At 49.6% G+C, this 15,000-nt stretch overlaps 3 protein-coding genes across 7 annotated transcripts in view; all 3 read left to right on the top strand.

Annotated features, from left to right (window-relative positions):
- LOC132463228 (deoxyribonuclease gamma-like) overlaps positions 1-3,900 on the top strand; it is a 5,499-nt gene extending 1,599 nt beyond the window's left edge. The window contains exons 2-10 of one of the 2 annotated variants that reach the window (XM_060059209.1): positions 125-287; positions 828-916; positions 1,161-1,172; positions 1,770-1,853; positions 2,263-2,357; positions 2,830-2,942; positions 3,144-3,301; positions 3,403-3,499; positions 3,749-3,900. In XM_060059209.1, the coding sequence (XP_059915192.1) occupies positions 132-287; positions 828-916; positions 1,161-1,172; positions 1,770-1,853; positions 2,263-2,357; positions 2,830-2,942; positions 3,144-3,301; positions 3,403-3,499; positions 3,749-3,880 (936 nt within the window). In that variant the 5' untranslated portion in view covers positions 125-131 and the 3' untranslated portion in view covers positions 3,881-3,900. The remainder of the gene's footprint in view (positions 1-124; positions 288-827; positions 917-1,160; positions 1,173-1,769; positions 1,854-2,262; positions 2,358-2,829; positions 2,943-3,143; positions 3,302-3,402; positions 3,500-3,748) is intronic. The other variant, XM_060059217.1, reaches the window with a different exon arrangement.
- Positions 3,901-4,691: 791 nt separating this feature from the next.
- On the top strand, positions 4,692-13,325 carry hm13 (histocompatibility (minor) 13). Of its 3 annotated transcripts, XM_060059136.1 has the most exons (12): positions 4,695-5,054; positions 6,967-7,002; positions 7,439-7,537; positions 7,974-8,056; positions 8,156-8,244; positions 8,946-9,031; positions 9,229-9,354; positions 9,499-9,556; positions 10,025-10,145; positions 10,231-10,333; positions 10,414-10,499; positions 11,898-13,325. In XM_060059136.1, exons 1-12 carry the CDS (start codon positions 4,827-4,829, stop codon positions 11,974-11,976), a joined length of 1,194 nt encoding a protein of 397 aa, XP_059915119.1. In that variant the 5' UTR covers positions 4,695-4,826; the 3' UTR covers positions 11,977-13,325. The 3 variants fall into 3 exon arrangements, with proteins under 3 accessions (XP_059915135.1, XP_059915126.1, XP_059915119.1); XM_060059152.1 differs by lacking the exons at positions 6,967-7,002; positions 11,898-13,325 and adding an exon at positions 11,109-11,372 and having other exon boundaries at positions 4,692-5,054; XM_060059143.1 differs by lacking the exon at positions 6,967-7,002 and having other exon boundaries at positions 4,693-5,054.
- Positions 13,326-13,735: 410 nt separating this feature from the next.
- The window catches only part of mrgbp (MRG/MORF4L binding protein), a 92,815-nt gene continuing 91,550 nt past the window's right edge, over positions 13,736-15,000 (top strand). For both annotated transcript variants that reach the window (XM_060059281.1, XM_060059271.1), the window contains exons 1-2: positions 13,736-13,924; positions 14,848-14,969. In XM_060059281.1, the coding sequence (XP_059915264.1) occupies positions 13,783-13,924; positions 14,848-14,969 (264 nt within the window). In that variant the 5' untranslated portion in view covers positions 13,736-13,782. The remainder of the gene's footprint in view (positions 13,925-14,847; positions 14,970-15,000) is intronic.

Raw genomic sequence — 15,000 nt, 5'->3', positions numbered from 1 at the left:
CAGGTAATTGAGGAGCAGGTATGGGTTAGACAGTACAGAGACGGATCATGGCCTGCCCCTGGTGTAACAGTATTTGTTCTATCATTGAATGCATCGTCACAATGAGGTTTAATCCCCCCCTCAGTTGGACCATGAGGTGGTGCTGTTCCTTTCCGCGTGCCCTGCTCCTCGTCCTGCTCCTCGGCTGGTGGGGTCGGAGTTCAGGGTTCAAGATCTGTTCCTTCAAACTGCAGAGCCTGAATAGCACCAAGGCAGCCAATAAGAGAGTCATGTATACACTGAAACGGGTAGGACACACGCATACACAAACACGCATACACATACACATGGTTGGGCTGTTTGTTGAGTTGTCCAGCTGTCTCTCTATCTCTGTTTATCTTTCTGTGTATCTGCCTGTCTTCCTCTCTAACTTTATATCTCTGTACCTGTCTATGTCTCTGCCTGCCTATTTCTCTACATATCTGTCTCTACCTGTGTGTCTCTCTTTCTGTCTGTCTCTCTTTCTGTTTATCTCTACCTGTCTGTCTGCATGTGGTGTCTCGTTGTGATACCTGTCTGTCTCTCCACCTGTCTGTCTGCAGGTGGTGTCTCGTTGTGATACCTGTCTGTCTCTCCACCTGTCTGTCTGCAGGTGGTGTCTCGTTGTGATACCTGTCTGTCTCTCCACCTGTCTGTCTGCAGGTGGTGTCTCGTTGTGATACCTGTCTGTCTCTGTACCTGTCTGCCTGCAGGTGGTGTCTTGTTGTGACGTCTGTCTCTCCACCTGTCTGTCTGCAGGTGGTGTCTCGTTGTGATACCTGTCTGTCTCTCCACCCGTCTGTCTGCAGGTGGTGTCTCGTTGTGACGTCTGTCTGCTGCAGGGCGTGAATGATCCAAACGGTTCCGTCATGAAGCACCTTGTGACCAAGCTGAACAGGTACTCTACCGAGGGAGTAGAACCCCGAACCCTGCAGCAGTGGTGCCTTGCTCTGCCTACTGGGCTACACAGGGAGAGGAACCCCAAACCCCGCGGTGTTAGCGCCTTGCTCTCTCTACCATGCAGCATCGGTGCCTTCCTCTATACTGAGCTGCCGGCAGTAGAACATATGTATAAGGCCTCAGCGGTGTTTCCACGACGACGGGTGTCACTATGGTTTTAACACTGTGCCTTCTCCCTACAGGGACAATGACAGGTAGGCACCCCACCCCTTAACCCCGATCACCCCCTAACCCCAATCACTCCCTATCCCGAATCCTCCCCTATCCACAATTACTCCCTAACCCCAATCATAACTTGGCTGTGGACAATTCAATGAGCATCTCAGGAGACGCCCAATGAGCTGCTTGCTTCTTACCCCCAACTGTCCCTTAATTGGTTAGTTTCAGGCTGTCTTTGGGTGGTTTGAAATACTGCAACAGTAACACCAAGCCTCACCATGAAAATGTCTGTCACTTTCTGGTGCTTGACAGGAAGTGACATCGCCTTGCATCATTGAGGTGTGTTGGTAGTGGCTGTCCTGGCTACTGGGAGCCTCCCAGTTCAACCTCTTCTTTCCAAACTTTACCCGCTGGCTAATAATGACTGGGCGTCGTTCATCATTATCTTGATCATGAGTGAATGAGCGGATAATGGTCATCTGTATCCTCTCTTCTGACACACCGGTCACCTGTACCCCTCTCTCCTCTGTGAAACACAGGTCACCTTTCTCCTCTCTCCTCGGACACAACCCTCTGCTATGAGTTGAGTGCACTGGGTATAAATCTAATCAAGATGTTTTCCTTTGGTATAGTTACGACCACCAGTACCAGACGGCAGCCAGCCGGAGCCATGGAGCCAATCCAAATGACATGCAGCAATACGTCTTCCTCTACAGGTTAGTCAACTACTAACCAACTATAACTATTATACTAACTATAACCATAACTATTATACAAACTCAACGAAATGCAGCAATACGTCTTCCTCTACAGTTGGTGAACTACTAACCAACTAACTAACTAACTATAACTATTATACTAACTATAATCATAACTATTATACTAACTCAACGACATGCACCTCTACAAATTAGTAACCAAGAAAACTAACTATAACCATAACTATTATTCTAACTTTAACCCTAACTTTTATACTAACATTACAAGATGAAACAATTTACTAGTAAGACCAACTAACTAACTAATGATTATAACCTTTGACTATGCACTAATCATTTGATTGACAGTAAGGCTGATACTGTGCATATCATTAATTCCTTAATGACGGTAAGCTCCTGCCCTCAGGAAGGAAATCGTCAGTGTGAGCGACCGTCACCAGTACGAGGGGAAGGGCTTCGCCCGGCCTCCGTTTATGGTTCGGTTTAAGAGCAGCCAAACAAGTGAGCTCATTTACATTTACATTCAGGGCCTTTAGCAGACGCTTTTATCCAAGGCGACTTACAGTAAGTACATTTGTCACTAGAAGTGAAACAATATATCTCTGTCGGTACAGTGAAGATATTCATAGAACCAAGTGCAAGTAGTAACAATCGCTAGGCTAACCCATTCCTCGTCCACAGCAGTGACAGCTAGCGACTGCAGATGCTTTACAATTAAGTACTGAAAATAAATACAACATACAGTAAGTGTGTAAATTAAGGGCCAGGACGAAGAACATATAATAGTGGGAGGGGGGGACTCGATGGCTATGCAGAGTCTAGTCGAACTCTGAACTGGTGTATTTTGAGTCTTTTAGCTCACCTCATCCTGCCATCCAACACCTCTGTTCTCTGGCTCCCAGCGCTCTGCTGTGGTCTGGAGGCTCTGCTGCCCCCTGGTGGTCACTAATATAGCACGGCCCTTTACCCCCAGGCGTGGGGGACTTTGTGCTGGTGGCGGTGAACACGTTGCCGAGCCGGGCGGTGCAGGAGATGGATCAGCTCTACGACGTCTTCACGGACATCAGCAAGAGGTGGAAAACCGAGGTGAGGGCTCGCAGACCATCTCCCAGCATGCACTTCTCTGCATGACCACTTCCTGAATGGTGTGTGTGTGTGTGTGTGTGTGTGTGTGTGTGTGTGTGTGTGTGTGTGTGTGTGTGTGTGTGTGTGTGTGTGTGTGTGTGTGTGTGTGTGTGTGTGTGTGTGTGTGTGTGTGTGTGTGTGTGTGTGTGTGTGTGTGTTTAGACGGTGATGTTCCTGGGGAACTTCAACGCTGGCTGCAGTTACATGACCCGGCCCAAGAAGAAAGAGATCCGCCTCTTCACAAAGAAGGGTTTCTATTGGCTGATCGGTGACCACGTTGACACAACAACCACTGACACCACAGACTGTGCCTACGACAGGTTTGTTGATAACTTGGCGATAGTACAGGTGGTTAGTGTCTCTAGGTTAGTAGGGTAGTGTTTATTGTTGTAATTTCATTGGTTGTGTGTGTGTGTGTTAGGTTTGTGGTGCATGGTAAGTCGTTCCTGAAGCAGGTGGAGCCGGGGACTGCTTCGGTCTTCAACTACGCTAAGACCTACCAGATCAAGAAGATGGAGGTAGGTAACCTCACTCACTCTCTCAAGGGCCAAGTGGCTTTATTGGCATGATACTTACAGCTGGGTTACTGTGTATTATATATATAAATAATATATATCCAACCCGTCTCACTCGCTTGATGTCTTCTACAATCTGTTACATTGTTCTCGTCTCCCTCCTCCTCCTCCCCCCCCCCCCCCCTCCCCCTCCCTCGCTCCCCCTTATCCATGCAACTCCTCTGACTGGGATCTGTTGCTTTTGTCTGACAGGCCATGCACATAAGCGAACACTTCCCCATAGAGGTGGAGCTTAAAAGCTCCACCCACCTACCTCAGGCCACACCCCTCCTCATCCTGCTGAGCCTCTTTGCCTTCCTCTTGTCCGGCCTGGCTGCTCTGTGATCGTTGGATTGCGTCTGGAGCCTGGCCGGGAGTGAACATTACTGGACCATCAACATCTATTCTCTTCTAGGATTTAAACAGCCAATCAGCATGTAACAGTAATGTCACTGTTATATATATAAACTTTATTAATATATTCTTGGTCTTCTTGTCTCATCTCCCCTTATCTGTAAAGTTCTGAAAGTTCAATGACAACCAAACCGATAAATCTGTTTTATAATCTTTGTCTCGATGATTTTTATTATATGCTTTTGTAATATTATTATTGATAATTGATTGTTTTGAAAGCTCTGGTTGTCTGCCATGATTTAAAGTACTTTTTTTTTATATCATTTATATCTCATACTGCACAGACAATGTAAATATTTTGAATGTCATTCTTTCTATGCCTGAATAATAAAGAATAAAGATTATTTTAACACATTCAAAAAGTATGAGTAATATTAATGACATGTTAAAATACACACACACACACACACACACACACACACACACACACACACACACACACACACACACACACAGTTTTGTTTCGTGATCACACCTCAACCCTATCTTCATACTACAGAGTCATATGTTTATTTTCCTCCTGGGTCTACAGTTAGTATAATGCAGAATTAATAATAAACTAGTTCAAATGTACAATCGTCTCTGAAGTTGTTCTCGCCGTCTTCCGTGATTGTATGTGGTTGTTTTGAAATTCATTTATATTATTTTATACAATTGTTTAAATGCCTCAATGAGCTCCATCTCAACTCTTCTTGACTCAGCCACCAGGGGGCGGAAGCGAGTCGCCGGTGCTTCCGCGTAGTTCCTCTGAACAAACCGCAGAACCAACGAGGAAGTCGCTCGGCTCCTCCAGCTTTAGCAAACGTGGCCTTACTGGACGACAGCACACGAACCAGCCTCTGTCTCCTGTAGCGCCGCTCAACTGAATCCTGTGAAGATGGCTGACGTGGACCAGGGGTCTGTGCCGCCCCCCGATGCCTCTGTCCCGATACCGGGGCTCTCGCCCGACGCGGAGCTCAACGGGACCGACGTTCTGAATGCGACGGCGGCGAAGTTCGTGGCGACACCGGAGGGAACAGCGCTGGCGTACGGGAGCCTGCTGTTCATGGCCCTGCTGCCCATCTTCTTTGGGGCCCTGCGGTCCGTCACCTGCTCCAAGTCCAAGGTACCCCCCATCCCCGGGATCTAGTGGTCCAGGGTCGGGTCGCCCCAAGGATCCAGTGGTCTAGGGTCGGGTCTCTCATCATGGCCTGTGTGGTTCTACTGGAGAACAGCTGGCGGTGTTTTGTTGTTCAACTATTCTGATGCGCTCCTCAGGTCTGGTTAATGGAGGGGAACGTAGTTGACAATGAACTGAGTGGAATTTAATCTGTGTGTGACTAGTTCTCCCGGATATGGCTTTGTTGACGTCTGAATTGGACAAGGGTCGAATGTTGAACAGCTGGACCTACTAGGCAAACCGATGTTAGTGGGGACTTAGTTCCCCCGGAAATGGTTTTGTTGAGGTCTGAATCGGAAAAGGGTCGTTTGATGAACAGCTGGACCCACCAGACAAACATACGTTAGTGGGGATATGGAGTCAGATGTTAGTGGGGATATGGAGGCAGATGTTATCGATATGGAGTTAGTGTTGGTGATATAGAGACAGATGTTAGTGGTTCTGATATGAAGACAGGTGTTTGTGGTGATATGGAGTCAGATGTTGGTGTTGATATGGAGTCAGATGTTAGTGTGGATCATAGAGACATGTACTATCTCTGCTGTAAGTTATGCCTGCAGGGGAGATCCCCACATTGACTTGCCTCAGGAACTGTACTGATAACGTGTCTCACAAGTTCATGTACAAATACCAGGAAGCTGTATACTGAAGTAGAGAGACTCGACGGTTTGTTGATTTAAGTAGCTTGACCAACATGGTAGTCCTAGATTTCACAAATGAAACCGACTTCTGAACCGTATCAGCACAAACAGCAAGGTTTAGTAATACTGTTAAAGACCAGAAGAGGTTTGGTCGATTACTAAATTGAGTGAGACCAGGATCATCTAGATGTTGATTCACAGCTGAAAAGTTCTCGGTTTGACCCCAAAGTCCTCAATCTACCTGTAGGCCTCCTAGAGCAAGATGACCCCTGACCCCTACCTGATCATTAATGACCTATCTCTGTACTGTCTAACCCCTACCTGCTCCTTGATGACCTGTCTCTGTCTAACCCCTACCTGCTCCTTGATGACCTGTCTCTGTACTGTCTAACCCTACCTGCTCCTTGATGACCTGTCTCTGTACCGTCTAACCCTACCTGCTCCTTGATGACCTGTCTCTGTACTGTCTAACCCCTACCTGCTCCTTGATGACCTTTCTGTATCACTGAAAGTCCTTGTTGATAAAAGATTCTGCTAAAGGCTGAATGTATTATTAGGACCACCATGGTAACTACTGATCCACTCTATAGCATTCCCTGGGAGCACTGCATTATGGGAAATACCCTCACTGCTTGTTTCTTTCTGTCCACTCTGATTGCATCATTCGTTGTTCAATATGTTTTGAATGGTATAGAACAAAGACATCCGACAGCAGTGAATACTGGATATAACTATCCAATCTAACCAATCACACAGCAGTGGATACTGGATAGTACTACCCAATCACACAGCACCGGAGAGAACTACCCAATCACACAGCAGTTGATGGATCTACCCAATCACACAGCAGCTGATAGAACTACCCAATCACACAGCAGCAGACACTGGATATAACTTCCCAATCACAGAACAGCAGATAGCACTACCCAATCACAGAGCAGCAGATAGCACTACCCAATCACACAGCAGCTGATGGAACTACCCAATCACACAGCAGCTGATGGAACTAACCAATCACAAAGCAGCTGGTGGCAGGTGGGCGGAGCCCGTCCACCTGCTAACCAGGTGACTCCTCCTCCTTCCTCTGCTCCTCTTGATCCCTTTGTTCTCTCTGTTTCTCCATACACACATCTGTCCTCCGCCCGTCTGTCCTCCACCTGTCTGTCTGTCTCCTGTCTGTCTCTCCTGTGGCTGGCCGTCTGTCTGTGGTTCTATAGGTGCTTGGCGAGGGTGGGAGTGATTCTGGGTACAGAGTGAGTACTGGAGGCTGGATGAACACACAACACACATCTAGAAACTGAACACACACAAAGCATTCACACAACTCCAGTGCACACTCAACCCACACAGCTTAGTGTTGAGTGGCCTCTTCCTCCTCTCCTCCTCTCCTAGCTGCTGTCTCCTCCTCGCTGCTCTCTCCTCCTCGCTGCTCTCTCCTCCTCGCTGCTCTCTCCTTCATACTCTCAATTCTCCACTTTCTTCTTCTTCCTCATTGTTTGACCTCGATTCATCCCTGGGAGGCAGGGAGCGCACACACACACACACACACACACACACACACACACACACACACACACACACACACACACACACACACACACACACACACACACACACACACACACACACACACACACACACACACACACACACTGTGTGTGTAAGCTGACTGACAGCTTCTCTCTGCAGAACTCGTCTGACATGCCCGAGACCATCACCGGCAGAGACGCGGCACGCTTCCCCATCATCGCCAGCTGCACGCTGTTCGGACTCTACCTGTTCTTCAAGGTAGACTCCTCCTCCAGCGATATTACCGCAGGGGGGGTGTGGTCTGGTGGTTGACTGAGTTTGACTCGCTCTACGACCTATCGATTGGTAGAGGAGAGACCTCCGCCCCTTAGCTCTAGATTAAAGGTCCCATGACATGCCACCAGGTATGGTGTGATTAACCTGTGATGTCATGAGGGGCAGATTTTCAAAACGGCTTGTACCGGCTAACCTCGCCACACCTGGTGACATGTCATGGGACCTTTAAATTAACATCCATAGTGTAATACTAGTAGAAATAGTAATCCTAGTAGTGCTAGTAATATAACTACTAATAGTGATAGTAATCCTAATATAACTGATTATAGTACTAGTTATGGTAATGCTGAATGGTTATAGTAATAATACTACTAATGGTAATAGTAGTAGTACTGACAGCCCGGGTTTTGTGCTTTAGGTGTTCAGTCAGGAGTACATCAACCTCCTTCTCTCCATGTACTTCTTCGTCCTGGGGATCCTGGCCCTGGCTCACACACTGAGGTATCACACACTACACACTATACACACATTGTACACACGCACGCTTAGGTAATACCCAGTACCTGATGTGGTAGCTGACGTAGTACCTGTCTCCTCCAGCCCCCTGATGGCCAAGGTGTTCCCCGCCTCTATACCCATCAAGCAGTACCAGCTGCTCTTCACCCAGGGCTCTGGGGAGGCCAAGGAGGGTAAGGACCTCACATCACCCCCGTCACATCAACACCATCAAATCACTCCCATCGCGTCACTGCAATCAGATCACTACATCATTGCCATCACATCTCATCAGTTCAATACTATCACTACATCACATGACTGCATTACTACCATCCCAACACTACCATCACGTCACCACCATCACGGCACCACCATCACATCACTACCCTCACGTCACCACCCTCACGTCACCACCATCACATCACCACCATCCCGTCACCACCATCACATCACTACATCACGTCGACCCCGTCACGTCACCACCATCACGTCACCACCATCACGTCACCACCATCACGTCACCACCATCACGTCACCACCATCACATCACCACCATCACATCACTACATCACGTCGACCCCGTCACGTCACCACCATCACGTCGACCCCGTCACGTCACCACCATCACGTCACCACCATCACGTCACCACCATCACGTCACCACCATCACGTCACTACCATCACGGCACCACCATCACGTCACCACCATCACGTCACCACCATCACGTCACCACCATCCCGTCACCACCATCACGTCACCACCATCACGTCACTACCCTCACATCAACACCATCACGTCAACACCATCACATCACCACCATCACATCACTACATCACGTCGACCCCGTCACACACCACATCAGTACGTGTGTGTGTGTTTGTGTGTTCACAGAGGTAGTGAACTATGAGTTTGACACCAAGGACCTGGTGTGTTTGGTGATTGGAGGCGTGGTCGGCGTCTGGTACGTGCTCAAAAAGGTAAGTTTCCCCCGCGCACACACCTGTTCCCAACGCACACTTGAAGTCGTCGCCGCAGCCCAACCTCCTGGTCCTCACGAACCAGTCGCCTGTGGTCGTGTTTGTGACGTCCCAACACTGGGCCACCAGTGCTCTGTGGTGTTTGTGACCTCACAGCACTGGGCCACCAGTAACCTGTTGTGTTTGTGACCTCACAGCACTGGGTGGCCAACAACCTGTTTGGTTTGGCGTTCGCTCTGAACGGCGTGGAGCTCCTGCACCTGAACAACGTCTGCACCGGCTGCATCCTGCTGGGGGGTCTGTTTGTGTACGACGTCTTCTGGGTGAGAACACCCCACACACACACACACACACACACGCACTCATTCATCCATCCAATCGGCCAATCACATGCCTTGGTAGGGCTGCTAGCCTCAACAGGATTGGAGTGTGGCGCGACCTGCTCTGATTCTTTCCGCTGTCTCCAGGTGTTTGGAACCAACGTCATGGTTACCGTTGCCAGGTCCTTTGAGGCGCCAATCAAACGTAAGTGTAGTTGATGTTTTTTTTTAAGATTAACTTGATGTTTTATGTTCTCTCTCTGCTCACAAGGGAACCTGTTCTCACTCTCTGGTCCATGTTCTTACTCTCTGTCCATGTTCTCACTCTCTGTCCTCTGGTGAATGTTCTAACTCTGGTCCATGTTCTCACTCTCTCTCCGTGTTCTCACTCTGGTCCATAATGTTCTCACTCTCTGGTCCATGTTCTCACTCTCTGTCCATGTTCTCACTCTCTGGTCCATAATGTTCTCACTCTCTGGTCCATAATGTTCTCACTCTCTGGTCTATGTTCTCACGCTCTGGTCCATAATGTTCTCACTCTCTGGTCCATAATGTTCTCACTCTCTGGTCCATAATGTTCTCACTCTCTGGTCCATAATGGTCTCTATCTCTGGTCCATGTTCTCTATCTCTGGTCCATAATGTTGGTCCATCTGTTCCCTGTTCTCCACCAGTGGTGTTCCCTCAAGACCTGCTGGAGAGAGGGATGGATGCCAGTAACTTCGCCATGTTGGGTCTGGGAGACATCGTCATCCCTGGCATCTTCATCGCTCTGCTGCTGCGCTTCGACATCAGGTCTCACACTCTGTCTCTGTGGTGTCTCTCTTTCATGTTCTCTCTCTCTCATCTGTGTGTTGTTAACCTGTCTCTCTCTCTCCAGTCTGAAGAAGAACAGCAGGACGTATTTCTACGCTAGCTTCCTGGCCTACATCTTCGGCCTGGGACTGACCATCTTCATCATGCACACCTTCAAACACGCACAGGTACCCGCACCTATCTGTGTCTCTACCGGTCTGTCTGGTTAACCTGTCTGTCTCTCACAGTAACCTGTCTGTCTCTCCAGCCTGCTCTGCTATACCTGGTGCCAGCCTGCATCGGTTTCCCTGTCCTCGTGGCGCTGATTAAAGGAGAGGTCACAGAGATGTTCAGGTGGGTTAAGCGCCCGCATACGCTGCATCCAAAACCTTGCAGTCTGTCAATCGGTCTGTTTGTCTGTCTGTCTGTCTGTATGTTTGTCTGTCAATCGATCTGTATGTCTCTCTCTCTCTGTCAAAGCGTCTATCGGTCATCTGTCAGTCTGTCCATCATCTGTCAATGATTGTCTGTCTGTCGGTCTGTCTGTCTGTCTGACCATCATCCCCCCCTTCCCCACCCATATGGACATCATTGTATCTTCCTCAGCCTTCATCCTCCCACATCCGAGCTGTGATGATCTCTGATTGGCTCTCCGAAGTCTCTGCTTGTCTCTCATTGGACAGAAACTCATAACTTCCGCTCCTCTTTACTCTGTCGGCCATCACTCAGCCCCCTTATCTCTCTCTCTCTCTCTCTCTCACTCACTCACTCACTCACTCTCTCCCATTACTCACACACATCTACACTCTTATAGGTGACATTAGATGTATTGGCTTTCTCCTCATCTTCTTCTCAATCTTCTCTATGCTCTCTCTTCCTCCTTGTGGCTCTGGCTCTGTCTCTCTGGCTCTGGCTCTGGCTCTGTCTCTCTGGCTCTGTCTCTCTCTCTCTCTCTCTCGTTAGCTTTGAGTCTCCAGAGGAATTCATCCCTAGCTCGCCCCGCCTCACTTCCTTTCCAACTGTCAGTGGTTCTCCCGCCAGCTTGGCTAGCTCCATGGATGCCGTCTCTATGGCGACAAGCTCCTCCCCCCGTCGCCGGCGGTTACAGCCCACCTCCGTGTAGAGACTTCTTTCTCCCTCCTCTCCTCCTGTCTTACCTGGGCAGGTAACCAGCCCCCCAGAACGTCCCCCTCCAGCTCTGTGCAGCTCCCTCTCCATCTCTCATTTCATCTCCTCCCTCCCTCTTTAATAAAACCATCCACTAGAACCAGATTTACAACTCAACCGGTAGACATTCAAGTGGGCTAAGCAGGAAGCCAATCAGGTGCACTCAGCAGGCAGCCAATCAGGTGCACTCAGCAGGCAGCCAATCAGGTGCACTCAGCAGGCAGCCAATCAGGTGCACTCAGCAGGCAGCCAATCAGGTGGGCCAAGCAGGCAGCCAATCAGGTACGCTCAGCAGGCAGCCAATCAGGTGCGCTCGGCAGGCGATTGAGACTAGCGGGGGTGTATGAGTGGTCAGCCCACGATGATGACATCACAGGTAGACCGCCATCTCATCATCTCATCAGCAGCTTGGTGTTCCTGTAGGCTGCCTGTACAGGGAGGTCCGAGGGATGAACCCCCGACCCTCAGTGACCTTCAACCCCTCTGGAACCCCCCTTTCTCCAACACAAAGCATTTGTAGAAATACATATTCTATATTTCTGTGTATTTATACCGTCCACATCTCTCCCCCCCCCCCCCCCCCAGGTACGAGGAGACCCCACCAGAGGAGGAGGAGGAGGGCTCTAAAGACGAAGCACCAGAGACAGAGAAGAAGGACCAATAGCATCGCCCGCTGCTCCACATACCATACCCCCTCCTCCAATCAGCCACCACCACATTTCACCCACAGCCCCGCCTCCTTCTCTGCTCTTTATTCCATTTTTTTTTGCATGGGGGTAGGGGGGAGGGGGGGGGGGGTGAAGCTCATGTTGCCAAAGCATTTTATTGTCTGGTTGTCTTGGAAACGGCCACCTGTCACTCTCTGGCTGTGGCCGTAGTCACGGTAACCACGATGGTGGGATATAGACCCTGTGCCCTAGCCGGTGGCTGCAGGCACACAGGAAGTCCCACCTCCTAATTTCCTGTGTGTCACCAGCCCTGGGAACACACACACATTGGCTGAATGACTGACTTCAGTCCTGACCTTCCCACGTCTATCTCCTCCTCCCCTCCTCCTCTCTCCCTGGCAAGAATGTTAAGGCTCTCATCGCGGTACCACAAATGCTTTGTACTGAGCTACCGCTCCATCCGTTACCTGGCAACAGCCATGGAGCAGCTTAGCATAGCCTAGCTGTCCCGAGGTTAGCTACAGGACAGGGCCCAGAAGCTCACCGTGCTTTGGGTTCGACCGTCTGGTCTGGTTGAGCTGAACGAGACCAGAGCAGTGGTACGGTGGAGCAGAGTCCCTGATTCAATCAAACGTCTTAAAGTTCTTGTCCGCCTCCCCGCTTCCTCTCACCTCCTCTGTCCGTCCTCAAAGCTGATTGGTGCAGGAGATTCTGAGGGAGGACCTGTCATCCAATGATCTGTGAGGATCTTCAGCTTGAGCTTTACACCGGCGCTGGTGACGCCATCAGTCTGACCACGGGTCTGATAGAGGAATGTATTGATTGATGATAACTTGATCAACTGTTTATCTGCCTAGCCACCTTAATGGGGAGCACGGCGCTGGTCAAACTTGTCAAACTGGTCATGACGGTTCCTTCTGTACCGGCGACCTGGCCCTGCTTTTAGGTGAATTGGCGTCGTGTCGCCAGGGGGGGCGCTGCCTCTTCCAGTGTCGCTGCTCTTTAATGAGACTGGATGGTACCGAGGGCAGACCTGTGAACGCAGCCTTTTCGTTTGAACATTAGCTAATGTCCCGGCGCACAGTAATTTGCCTGGTTGTATGAAACTTTAATTTGTTATGATGCTTGATGTTAATGCTTTATGGAAAGTTTTGTATTTGATGTCAATTAGTTAAAGAGATATCCTCATTGTGTTCATCTGGTGAAGTTTAGTAACCGCTTATCATTTTAAAAACATTTAATACCTGAATTCATGTGAGGTGGTATCCGTGCAGAGTGTCGTGTTAACGGCACGAACTATTTTATTTGAATAAAGTCTTGGTTGGTGTTTAATCGCCACATGCAATCTTGGTTTCGTTGTTCCATGATCCCACGCATTTATAGAGAAATAAACTGCATAAAACATCATGAACATGTGATTATCATAAGCTAAGGTCCACTGTACAGCCTCGTCGGCAGCCTTTCAATAAATGCAGGATATGTAGACTAAAGGTATTGAACTACCAAATGTTGATATGACGAATGATTCCTCTTTACAATAAAGGACCAGCAGGGGGCGTCTGTGATGTTGCAGGAAACTCGAGAGTTGAAGTCTGGGTAGATATTGAATCCCACGGTCCGAACGTATGGTAGGCGGTACTTCTCCCTGCTACCAGCAAACCCCAAACTACGGCAATTCTACGTTCTGATCACTGATTGGTTCGTCATGTAGTAAGGTCCCGCCTACTGTACGCCCGGACCCTGTGCCCTATCCCTACTACCCTCTTTGTGTTGTGCATCTTCGCCGCTAGTAGCAGTGAAAGATGGGGGAGGCAGACTTAGCTTTAGGACAGACCGACGAAAAGCCTCCAGACACGGGCTCAGTTCCCGGCGACGACTCGGTGGTATGGAGCCATGAAGTAGAGGTGTGCCTCTTCCACGCCATGCTGGGTCACAAACCCGTAGGTAAGACGACCGAACGCCAAAACCTTGATACTCTGGAGACACAGCTAGCTCCTTATTGCTAGCCAGGAGCTGGGAGTCCTCCGGGCGGTCCTGTAGTCCGCCTCGGGTCGTCTGTGAGACCCGGTCTGGCGTGCGGGCCGTGGGGTAAATTAGTGCTGCTAGGCCAACTCGGGTGTGATGATATTAGCTCAGAGACGGAAGCTAAGTGTGTTAGCCACCTAGCCGGCTAAACATAAACAACAGCAAGTTAACCCCTGACCCTGCCACTTGACCCCAACCTGAGAGATAACCCTATTAACCCCCGAACCCGACACTGAACCCCAACTCTACTAACCGCAATCCTGACACTTACCTCCAACCCTGACACTAAACCCCAACCCTGACACTAACCTCAAACCCTACTAACCCCAACCCCTACTAACCCCAACCCTGACACTTGCCTCCAACCCCACTAACGCCAACCCTGACATTAAACCCCAACCTTAACCAGCCTGGACACTAACCCTTAACCCTTACCAACCCTACTCACCCGAACCCTGACACTAAGCCCCAGCCCTAATCCTATTAACCCTAACCCCCTGCTAACCTCTAGCCATAGAGCTAACCAGACACTAACCCTAACCCTGCTAACCCAAGATGTAGAGCTAACCCAGATACTAACCCTAACCCTGCTAACCCAAGATGTAGAGCTAACCCAGATACTAACCCTAACCCTGCTAACCCAAGATGTAGAGCTAACCCAGACACTAACCCTGACCCTAACCAAGCCTTTACCTAACGGCTCATTAAACGTGTCTTTCCTCTGTCTTGTGCTGGGTGTGTGTGTGTTTTTTGTGTTGTGCTCTGTGTGTGTGTGTGTGCGTGTGTCTCTGTGTGTGTGTGTGTGTGTGTGTGTGTGTGTGTGTGTGGGTGTGTCTCTCCAGGGGTGAACCGTCACTTCCACATGATCTGCATCCGGGACAAGTTCAGCCAGAACATAGGCCGGCAGGTCTCCTCCTCCGTCATCTGGGACCACCTGGGAACCATGTACGACATGCAGGCCCTGGTACGTCTGCTGCCTGTCTGTCTGCATACCT

Source organism: Gadus macrocephalus, chromosome 1 (assembly GCF_031168955.1).
Source record: "Gadus macrocephalus chromosome 1, ASM3116895v1".
NCBI classification, from domain to species: Eukaryota; Metazoa; Chordata; class Actinopteri; order Gadiformes; family Gadidae; genus Gadus; species Gadus macrocephalus.
The sequence above is the reverse complement of the archived record's forward strand: the minus strand, read 5'-3'. Positions and strand labels throughout refer to the sequence as shown.

Coding starts and splice junctions, on each gene's coding strand:
- hm13 (XM_060059152.1), top strand. CDS start 4,827: ATGGCTGACGTGGACCAGGGGTCTGTGCCGCCCCCCGATGCCTCTGTC. Junction 9,032..9,228: donor TCTGGTACGTGCTCAAAAAG/GTAAGTTTCCCC, acceptor GTGACCTCACAG/CACTGGGTGGCCAACAACCT. Junction 9,355..9,498: donor TTGTGTACGACGTCTTCTGG/GTGAGAACACCC, acceptor CGCTGTCTCCAG/GTGTTTGGAACCAACGTCAT.